Source organism: Myxine glutinosa, chromosome 1 (genome assembly GCF_964187855.1).
Source record: "Myxine glutinosa chromosome 1, kmMyxGlut1.1, whole genome shotgun sequence".
In the NCBI taxonomy this organism is placed as follows: Eukaryota; Metazoa; Chordata; class Myxini; order Myxiniformes; family Myxinidae; genus Myxine; species Myxine glutinosa.
Genome location: NC_136261.1, coordinates 280,207,060 through 280,218,822, shown reverse-complemented (window position 1 = coordinate 280,218,822; position 11,763 = coordinate 280,207,060). Strand labels below are relative to the sequence as shown.

General features: G+C 40.8%; 1 protein-coding gene across 1 annotated transcript; it reads left to right on the top strand.

The window, feature by feature from the left end:
* Positions 1-1,111: 1,111 nt before the first annotated feature.
* Positions 1,112-11,541, top strand: LOC137438164 (myosin regulatory light chain 2, atrial isoform-like). Its single transcript, XM_068133174.2, has 7 exons — positions 1,112-1,324; positions 3,126-3,185; positions 6,591-6,666; positions 9,248-9,352; positions 9,499-9,577; positions 9,678-9,726; positions 11,288-11,541. The coding sequence occupies exons 1-7, from the start codon at positions 1,322-1,324 to the stop codon at positions 11,378-11,380; spliced, it is 465 nt and encodes a 154-aa protein (XP_067989275.1). The 5' UTR covers positions 1,112-1,321; the 3' UTR covers positions 11,381-11,541.
* Positions 11,542-11,763: the final 222 nt, after the last annotated feature.

The window sequence follows — 11,763 nt, the reverse complement described above, 5'->3', positions numbered from 1 at the left end:
TCACCTTGCTGTCCATATTCACCTTGCTGTCCCTATTCACCTTGCTGTCCCTATTCACCTTGCTGTCCATATTCACCTTGCTGTCCATATTCACCTTGCTGTCCATATTCACCTTGCTGTCCATATTCACCTTGCTGTCCATATTCACCTTGCTGTCCCTATTCACCTTGCTGTCCCTATTCACCTTGCTGTCCCTATTCACCTTGCTGTCCCTATTCACCTTGCTGTCCCTATTCACCTTGCTGTCCCTATTCACCTTGCTGTCCCTATTCACCTTGCTGTCCCTATTCACCTTGCTGTCCCTATTCACCTTGCTGTCCATATTCACCTTGCTGTCCCTATTCACCTTGCTGTCCCTATTCACCTTGCTGTCCATATTCACCTTGCTGTCCCTATTCACCTTGCTGTCCCTATTCACCTTGCTGTCCCTATTCACCTTGCTGTCCCTATTCACCCCATTTCACGGTACCGTACAAATAAAACATGAAACCCTCGTCCAGTTTTGAAACAAATCAATCGATCAATATAAACCAGCCAGACTATAATTGTCACCTGATCGGAATATTTAATTTCTGTAAACTGGTTTTACCCATTTATTTATTAAATCTAGTCAAATATAAACTCGGTATTTAAAACGGCCTAAGTATCACGACTTGGACAACAAACGTTTAAACCGGCAAGATATCCGTGAGTCCGTATCTTCACGGGTAGGTATCTTCACCTTTCAGGAATTGAACTGCTCAACACAGGTGTTTAAGATCTTGAAGCAATGAAATTGGGCAAACAATATTGGAGGCAACTATAGACCTCGAACGTGGGAAGGAATCAGCCATGAGACATGAAATAATGTCTAGACCTGCAGACATTTCACCAGACAGACTGAACCATTTGAAAGAGCTCACACACCTTGTTAGCAATCCACAGGTGAGTGAAGAAAATTGTAACGGATGTGACAACTACACACACTTTAAACCCCTGTATTGTAATATACCAGGAAAGACTACCTGGGAAGGTAACATATCTTAGGAGACTGCAATAGGGATTTATGATAAAATGATTCTCTTGGCAGTGAAGCTTGATAAGATGCTGTAACGGATGTGACGTTTGCCTTAACATTTAATGGACGTGTCCAGCTCTGAGTCCATTACCATGTTTAGCCGGTCTCTAAGGAACCCCGCTCAGTGTATAAAACCCACTATTCTCTTTACTCTTCCACTCTTTTCCCATCCCATCCCATCCCGAACACATCCAGATTCCCTCCTACCCCCAAATCAACTAAACTCTCACACAGTCTCCATCTCACCTACCTCAAGGAGCAGCCATGGTGAGTGTGTGTGTGTGTGTGTGTGTGTGTGTGTGTGTGTGTGTGTGTGTGTGTGTGTGTGTGTGTGTGTGTGTGTGTGTGTGTGTGTGTGTGTGTTTTGAAGAACTGTTCATTTAAAATGCTGCACGTTTTGATTGTTGGATTAATTCATAAAAACAAATTATCAACAAATAATACTACTCTATACCTTAATTATAACATACTGTTACAGCATACAATATGATACAACACAAGTGCGTGCCTATTGACGTACCAGAAACGAATGCAAATCAATCCTTTTATTAACCTTTCTATGGTGGCTCTTACATGAGCCTCGACTTTGTATACAAAAAAAAAAATTTTGCTTAGACTATATTATTTCAATAATGCAAATTATATAATAAATTGTTCTATCATCAACTCATTTTGTGTTGTAGTTTGAGTATTATTGCATGTTGTATTTTATACCATCACCAAATAGTTTGGGTTACCGATTATGGAATTAAATGAAAATGTGATGATCACAGCCGAGACCATATTTGGGTCATGTCGACCTAAATTACCAAAAAGATGCACTCGAACATAAAGATGATGTGATCAGATTTTGGGTTCAAAAGGTCTATGGTCGTGTGCCCTTTAATTGAAAAAAATTGTTACCATGACAACTTGGGAACCACTGAAGACATTTCCACCCAACTTGACACAAGTACAGATTTTAATACAAAGATTAACTGGTTACATTTTGGGTTTAGAAGATCATTCGGCGGTGTTTTAGGAGGTTTGGACCTCCGCTGGCCTAAGCTTTGCCCCTAGAGCCCAACAGAAATAGTCTGTCCATAAGGTTGACCTCGTCCTGCTCTATCCCTGGACTCTTGGTTTGTTTATAATTATCCTGAGATGCAAGTACAAAATTATGTGATGTACGTACATTTTACGGTCCTTCTTAAACTTAAGTCTGGAAGGCTGGATATTTGGTCCGGATGTGGGACGAGAGAATGAAAAGATAGCGGATAGGTTGAGGGAGCAAGGTAGGAGGAAAGGACGTAGACCGCGATTGAGATGGGAAGATTGTGTGAGGAGGGATTTCAATAAGGTGGGGGTTGTTGGAGAGGGGAAAGAGTTGGCCGAGGATAACTAGGGGAGTGGAGGAGTTTCACGGTCAAGGCAGGGAAGCAGCTCGGTGCCATCAGACCTCACCCCTTATAAAGGGAAAAGGACAACAAAAAAAAAAGTTAAACTGAAAGGGTCTATCTATACAAGGGTCTGCAGAATATGCAACACATAGACTTGCTGGGGTAACCTGAAGTGTAGTTACGCAGGTTAACCACACTTAGGAAAGACGTGAGGCCTGTTACCTTGTTTGGACCTCCGCTGGCCTAAGCTTTGCCCCTAGAGCCCAACAGAAATAGTCACCTATGCTTTTCCAATTACATTTGGATGTCTTCACAATCTGAACACAAATATCTCATTTGAATTTATTCATTCATAAATCCTTCTGTTATTCTCCATCATTATAAACAATCAATTCCATAAACAACGACCATCCAAACAGCCAAAAGCTGCGAAACAAAAATCTAGGTTAACCACCCTTGGACTAAAAGTCATCACACCTCTGCTATTCTGCAAGGGCTTCAAAAGTGCACATCAATACTATTTGATAAATTTACATTAGATGGTTTGTTTAATTGCATTTAAAAAAATTCTTTCCTCACTTACTGCTGATAACTTTCACATTTCTTTCAGCACATATTACATTGTAATCAGTTGATTTGGCATGAATGGCTAAAATGTGAAATTTTATATTGTATCATTTACTTTACAGGGAAAGAAAGAAACTGGAAAAGCTGATTTTACGGAAGCTCAGATCAAGGAATTTAAAGATGTAAGTTTCTTTAATTACCCATAAACGCATGGAACCAATTTGGTGAAGTGGCCTGAGGTTTTTGCTTACCTCCAGTAGAGTTCAAATCCTGTTCTATATTAATATGTTCACTGTATTTGATGTGCCTTATCTCCTCATGCTTTATGTATTAATATTTCAAGGATCTCCATGGACTATAGAAAAATCTTTTTTTTTTATACGCATAGGAAATTTATATTGATTGGGGATGCAAGGCCCTATGTGTTATAATGTGTGCACTGGATGGAAAGGGTATTAATTGAGATAATTCGAATTTAGGAAAGGAAAGGAAGGGCAGATGGTAAGAGAGAGAAATAAAGAGTGGAGAAAAAAAATGGAAAAAAAATTGGGAAAAGATAGGACCAATAAGGGGAGGGTCGGAGTACTGTATGTATGAAAGGGAAGTGGGGATCGTGCGGGTACAAAGTTTCCATACATTATAATATACTAGTAAAACGCCCGTCAAAATGACAGGTTGGAACAGTTTATTCGACGGTGCAGCCTCGTGAGCGTGCCAAAGTTTGAAGCCTTGGCCTAGTGTCTAATGTGCATACGTCTTTATTTATTAGACATCCTACGGATGTAAATTAACACTCCATTTACTCTGCATGTGTTTCACGTCACGTGCAGCGAATTTCACCTCCCTCCGCGTTGTATTTATTGCTATTTTTAAAAAACGCTCTGTACACCACCCTTGAGGCTTGGTTTGCAAGCCACCGTCTACAATTTCAATAAAAGAGACATAATTATTCTTTTATGGAAAATGTTTTTCGAGTTTGTTTTATCCTCAAAAATAAACCGTAGTGAACACACGTTCATGTTAAAAGATTGGCCTTTGAAACCTACCCTTATGAAGGGGGACAGACATCTGTACAAACACACAAACTGACATTGTGTTTTATATGGTAGATGGCCCCAAGTTCATGACGCTCGTTTACGTCAATCAGAACCCAACAGTGATTTGAATAAAGAAGACAAGTTATTACGTCAGAACTCTGATAAGCAAATGTGGGACTTTCTACCATCTTTAAATGATACTGTATATTTTACAAAGCTTGAAACACTGCAGGTGAATAGCTTAAAACAAATTACATATTGATGGCCACAAGTATGCGTGATGTCCTGCTTTGCTTAGCCTCGTATTTGTTCCACAAGGAAAAATGATACAGCTTCTGGGACACAACTCGAGTCCTTTGAGTCCCTTTAGGCCAAAGAGAGTACTAGAAAAAATTTTTTTGCCATCAATTGTGAGGGTCTTATTTCATATGCAGCATGTGGCTGCTGGTTGCATTATTTTTCTGGAAGTGCGGCTGTGTCGCTGATGCAGTGCGCCCTGCTCCCAGTAAGCTGGTGCTCATTTTGCCGACATCTGAAGGATGACAAGCTGAGTCAACCCACCTGGTGGTATTTAACCGAACGATAGGGGCTCAAACTCAAGACCCTTATATCTTAAGCCAGCCACCTTAACCGTTAAACCAACACCAGGTTTTAATTGAGGTCTAAAGTTGGTGTTGTGTTTTCAAGTTGTGCAGGATTTTTTTTTTTCGTGGGGTTATACATAAAAATAAAATGCCTATAGGCTATCAGTCTACAGTGCGGCTATATTCAAAACAAGGGAATGCATTCCGCTCATTATAGGCATTCCTAATCCTTGTGATTTGAATTTTCCAGTGTCAACAGCACATCAAGTTACCAAACATGCAGTCAGCGGCTAAACTAACTCGTTGTTTTCAATTGACACTGAAAGTATTGTGACATCAAATGGTAGGTAGTACGCTTCCCCTTTTGTCAGTGACTGAGGGGTTTGACCCTCAAATACAGTATATTTGGATGCATCACATGAATATGGCTCCTCCTCTCCCAGTGGAGACTGCAGTGCCTCAAGACAGCTTATTGGTCCAATTTTATTCCTGATCACATAGATAATCCATAAGTGACCTCTCTGATGAACTTGGAAACCTCTTTACAAGTCGTTCCACATGAAGCCGTGTGGTACCCCCAAATGCCAAGCACAGGCCGGCAACAGCTGCTTTCCTTTCTGCTAACCTGAAATGGATTAGATAATGGTGTGGCACATTGAACATGTCATTCAATCTGGGAACATTTCATACTCTCACTCAGTCTCTCTGGAAGGATCAGCTAACAAGCCAGCGTATCTACTTCCTTTATCAGCCATTTGAAGACATTCAATCCCTTGAACTGGGCCTCGCCGTCAATGACGACCTCTTATGGCCAGAACATATATTAATGGTGGCTGGCAAAGTCACCCGCAGATTGGGTATTTTCCATTGTGACAAGAACTTCCTTGGTAAACCTGAACTTTTCACAATTTACAAGGTCACATGGCCTCGGATGGGGATGTAGAGCCTGCTGTCCATTGGCAAATGGAGTACGCTACTCCTTTCACCCCAGGGGCTGGAGCCCGAGCATCGTACCTCTCTCCTTGATACTGTTGAATCAAAACCTCTCAAAAGCATTGCAATCTTAAAAACAAACAAACAGCATAAACACAAGGCCAGCTGCTTTCTCACTACACATATTGCTGTTCCCACTGTTTTCTACCACTTTCTTTTCCAGCTTACACAATCATATTCTTCCTGTAATCCCCCATTGGCAACTGTAAAAAAAAATCCAGGATAAATGATCATCCCCACTCTTTTGTGCATCGTTTCTCCCACTTCCAAAGTCAGTTTAATATCCAGATTGTCTCCAAGGCTTCAAGTTTGCAGCACAACACCATCCCATGTCACCTTCTACTTGTGACATGTACCCACCTTTTCCCCCCTCTTCACCAACCCCAAGCTCTTACTTGCAAGTCACTGTTTATTCCCCTCTTTTCCTCCTTTTTTTTTCCTGCTCGTTCATTCTCTTACTAGTTGTCTGTCTGTTGTCTCATGACCACTCTTCGTTTGTCACCTTTCTACCCATCACCACCTCACCATTCCATGACCCTATATTTTGAACAAAAACAAAAAAAACATGACCAGCTGTTATGGAATGAAGTAGGTACCGGTAATGGGTGCTTTTTCAATATATGATCCTTCAAAGTTTTCTGTCACATTTGTATCCATCGAGATTAACAGATCCTACAATATTTGACAAGAGTAGCCTCTTGAGCTGGTAACACAGCCACAAAGACCCTACAGATACATTCAATGAGACATGGATGTGCTATTTTATTGAAGCCTGTGAATGGTTAAAAAATGTATCTGAATATATTATCAGTAGATTAAATTAATAGGAAATGGATAAAACACATGAATGATGGGCCAAATGACGTCTTCTAAAATTACATTATTGTATCATTTCTATCTAAATGCAATCCTCATCCATTCTAATCTTGTAATACCTAATCCAATCTTGCTACATCTTTCAAATGTCCACCAGGTCTTCACCATCATGGATAACAACCGCGACGGAGTTATCGACAGAAGCGATCTGCGGCAGACGTTTTTAGCAATTGGTGAGCACAGTCAAAATGTAAACCAACAAATGATACAATCTGATCCATAATGCCAAATCTGTTTCATTGAGTCAACTCAAAACCTGTGAGAACGTCAGAAAGATAGCATGGTTTATATAATATTTGCCCATGTGCTTGTAAATTCCAAAACTTCCTCCTTCAGATGGGGAAGTAGAGCATGCTGCCCAGTATGTGTTTAGCTTTTGGACCATTTTCAAGTAGGCCATTGTGTACCAATACCAAGGCCACACTACTTGTTTGAGGTTATATCAATAATTAGCTCACCATGCAGTAGGAGGGATCAACGTGAATATCACAAAGGCATGATGGGTCAAATAACTTCCCCTTGTGCCCAAGTTTCCTTACTGAACTTCAAATTAACAATTGTGGCTCAGGCCTAGCAGGATAATCGAGAGGCATGCACACATGCTCTGAGCTGTCTTGTCTGGGCTCAAATCTCAACCCAGCTATCACTCATCCTAATGTTTCGCAGGAAGGTCAATTCATCAATTTGTGTGCCATCCCTCAGATGGACATTAAACTAGATGTCCCATCTGCCGGCATTAGTCGGTGGACTTTAAATATTACAGGTGTCCTTCGCGAAGAGGCGGGTTATCGCCGCAGCCTGACCAAGTTACAAATCCCTGTACCTTCAATTCAAGTAACCTGCAATGGAGTGGCAATCTGTCCATGGTTGTTTCTTGCCTTGAAACATTTCTCGACTTCTTGTTGTGAATGCCCTGAAGCTGTATCAAGTGTATTGGCCTCCATTATTAGTCCCCTACCGGTGTACACCAGAGGGGACTATAGGTTTGCACTCCGTCCCTCCGTCTGTCCATCTGTCCGTCTGTCCGTCTGTCAGTCTGTCAGTCCGTCAGTCCGTCACGCAAAGAACAGCTTTCCAGACTTTTTTTTTCTAAACTCTTAATGCCAATGATTTCAAACTTGGTACATGGTTTCCTCATGATAAGTTACAGATAAAGTCCGAACTTCATGACGTTTCGATCATTTTTGACAAAGTTATGGCACTTTGAACTTTGGTAATTTCCCCAACAGTTTTCCGGACTATAATTTGAAGTGCGATAAGTCAAAGCTGTTAATATTCCTTGTTTTAACTCCAATTTACATTCTTTTTCCCCTTTTAGTGAGAAGTAGAGGTCTGTGCAATCATTCATGAACTTTATTTGGTGCAAATCGGAAATTTTTTTAGCCGAGTTACCTCAGACCGTGAGTTGGTAATTATATAATTCACACAGTGCAATACGTGCAGTCTACTCCACAGAGCGACCATGCGGACTTATTTTAACTCAGATTTACATTCTTTTTCCCCTTTTAGTGAGAAGTAGGGGTCTGTGCAACCATTCATAAACTTTATTTGGTGCAAATCGGATAATTTTTAGCCGAGTTACCTCAGACCGTGAGTTGGTAATTATATAATTCACACAGTTTTCCGGACGACAGACTGCCGGTAGGGGACATGTATTGCAGCGCAATACTCAGAATGCTTGTTAGTCCCCTACCGGTGTACATCGGAGGGGACTATAGGTTTGCACTCCGTCCCTCCGTCCGTCAGTCCGTCACGCAAAGAACAGTTTTCCGGACTTTTTTTCTAAACGCTTAATGCTAATGATTTCAAGCTTGGCACATGGTTTCCTCATGATAAGTTACAGGTCATGTTCGAACTTCACGACGTTTCGATCATTTTTGACAAAGTTATGGCACTTTGAACTTTGGGAATTCTGATAATTCTGATGATCCTTAACTCAGTGCCATTTTAAGTTTTAATTTCCTTTAAAAAACAATTTCTCTGCAATAATAGGACCGATTGAGATGCAATTTTCACCATATGATGGACTCGGTCTGTAGAATATTTTAATGGTAATTATGACGTCACAGGTCACGTGGTTCGGTCGCCATATTGTTTTTCGTGAAAACACGAAAACCCCTTTTTCTCTGCAACGGCTGAACAGATCGAGGCCAAACTTTGCAGGCAGAATCGCATACCCATGACGAACAAAAAAGTCAGCGAGCATGACGTCATGCATCACATGGTTTCAGAGTTATGACGTTTTAAAGCATGAACCTTTAAAACCGAGCTCCTTCCTCATTTTTGATCCAATCAAGGGGAAACTTCACAGATCTGTTCAGCATGTCAGTCTACTAAAATGTCCTTTTGGAATTTGCGATAGCTCATGTGGTTTGGCAGATATCGTTAATTAAACGAAAATATTAATAAATAAATAAAAAAAGGATATCTCTTGAATCGCTAGTACATCGGACCGTGAGTTGGTAATAATTTATATAATTCACACAGTGCAATACGTGCAGGCCGCTCCATGGAGCGACCTTGCGGGCTTATCAACGAGGCGAGGCGTGTCACACGTGTCTCAGCATACCTCAGATCAAGTTTGAAAACCAGCATCAACCGTGCATAAATTTGCATATTCGATCATTTTTGACAAAGTTATGGCACTTTGAACTTTGGTAGGGGACATGTATTGCAGCGCAATACTCAGAATGCTTGTTATATTAGGATCAAGGTTGATATAATTGATAACCACTCATCGTGTAATATATGTAGGGAAAACTGGAGTGAAGGATCAGGAGCTGGACGAGATGCTGATGGAGGCGCATGGACCACTCAACTTCGAGGTTTTTCTTGATCTCTTTGGTTCCAAGCTCTGCGGTTAGTACATCTCTGAATTACAGGAACTCTTGTTGCAGCTTTCAAACACATTGATGAACGACTCGATGATTTAATAATTTATATTCAGGCTCAATGTGTGTAACACTGTGTGTAACACTCAATGTGTGTCTCAATGTGTGTAACAGGCACCGACCCAGAAGATGTGCTCTTGCAGGCTTTCCAAATGTTTGATCACGAAAACAAGGGCAGCATCAAATTTGAGGAGTGAGATACACTTTTCCTTTTGATATTACAGCCAATTTAAGTCATTCTAAGAAAGAACTACTGCAGACAGAGAAATGAGTTTAACTTATCATTTCCACAGGTTCAAAGTATACTTAACCAAGTGGGCGGCCAAGTTTTCTCCTGAAGAGGTGACTTTCTTTCTTGACCCTCAAATTACTAGTCATTATTTTGTTAACACCTTTCATTAAATAACTTTTCAGTAACATTTATATTTAAGTCTTTCAATTTACGTGAGCCTGGTCTTTAAACTTTTCCTTCGAAAAAGGGAATGATTTTACCTGTAATATGATAGAATCACTCCATGTAGAACAAAGTTACCTTAAAATATCTTCAAAAATAAGTCATCTAATTCAAGAGGCCAACCAGATTTATAAAACTACTATCAAAAGTACCCGTCCCCAGTGATGGGAAAAGCTAGCTATGGTGGTGGTAAGAATAACCACAGAAGACGACAGTCAGGCAGTTGACCGAGGAAATTCAATCCATCCTGTAGTGCTCAACTTCACCAAAGGTGGCGCTATTCAAAGCAACAGCAACAGCGAGTATGTATACCCTATCATTTTTCTTGGGAGTTCCCCGGGGTTTCCCAGCAGCCGAAGGAGCCGCTAACCCAGCTAAAACCTGGCCGGTACAACCTTTTACCTCCATGACAAATTTGGTCCAAATCCGTCCAGAGGTGTAGGAGTGTATATGTAACACACAGACAGACAGATCGACATTTATAGTTGTAGATTAAGAAGTCATCAACATTTTACAGAAGCGCAAAGAAGGTGGAGGATACAAAAATGTATTTTTTAGGAATTGGAGGAAAAAATACATTTTAGGAAAAGGAAAACATCTGGAAAATTATTTCAGCATCTACTGCACTGCAGAAGTGTTTGAAACAAGCTTGCAGATTATTATACCTATGCTCGTACAACCATACACCTTTATATCCTTAATCAAGGTGATCACAATTAAATCAGATGTTCTCCTTCATCCTAATATTCTCTAATTTGTGAAACTGATTTCGTGTGTCTGTCTCATCATGCTGATCCCACCAGTTCTTCCTTCAACAGTCACCTCATGCTGTCTCTGTCTCTCTCTCTCTCCCCCACATCGGCTCTTATACTCTGGCTGACGTCACCCGCTCCCACTACTACGTCCTCTCCTTTATTCCATTAGAAAAATACACGTGGAGAAAAAGACAGTAATAAATTGTGAGAATTAGAGAAAGATCCATGAAAGTATGGCAAATGTTAAATGAAGCAAGGATAGTGAAGTCTGGGGAGAAAAAATGCTGAGATAGTTCACACTAGTGACAAACAGCAGGGATGGGAAAGATGGGGATGAAAAGAAAAAGGTCTGTGACGATATGGGCAGTGAGGGAGGTGAAGACATATGAGGGTTGTGGTGAAGAAGGATTTAAAATTCAATTTTCATGTACATAACATTTTGGTATTTAGACATCTCCAACCACATTCATTTCCTTAGACTTGTGCACTATAACCCCAAATAAAAAACGAGTTGTTGGTTGATCCAACACAGTGATTATTTGTTAAGTCCAACCTTCGATTCTTCTTACTGAGCTCTAACCTCCATCATCCTTTGAGTTAAACTTCGTGTGCTTTTTACAATCTTGTGAATGTATAACACTTAATTTTGTATTTTTTGTTTAAAGTCATCCTTCACTTTACATCCCGTCCTTAGGTTGAGCAGATGGTGAAAACCTCTCCTATTAGAGCAGATGGCCAACTGGACTACCGTTCCCTCTGCTACACAATCACTCACGGGGACGAGTAGGAGTCGCTGTACCCAGAACCACTGTTACAAAGTCAACTCTATCACTCCTACTCCCATAACTATCAGAAGCTTACAATTAAACAAGCAACAACGATCACACAATGAATGAGAGAAATTGCTGGGGGATTTATGTGCAATAAACTTTGCACAATCACTTTGAATTCTCGTGGCTTCTTCTTCTTCGTTTGCATGCAGCACAAGGCTGTGGGGTAGCATCATTGGCTGAGGGTGCGGCTGTGCCACTGATGCAACGCCCTCTGCTGGCTAGGACAGGAATTTGGCCATGGTGCTGGCGATGGCTCACATACTCTTCGCGAAGGACACCGTGGGATCTTTAACGTCCACTAACGAATGCTGGAAAATGGGACGCCCATTCAACGCCC

Coding starts and splice junctions, on each gene's coding strand:
- LOC137438164 (XM_068133174.2), top strand. Junction 3,186..6,590: donor AGATCAAGGAATTTAAAGAT/GTAAGTTTCTTT, acceptor AATGTCCACCAG/GTCTTCACCATCATGGATAA. Junction 9,727..11,287: donor CCAAGTTTTCTCCTGAAGAG/GTGACTTTCTTT, acceptor TCCCGTCCTTAG/GTTGAGCAGATGGTGAAAAC.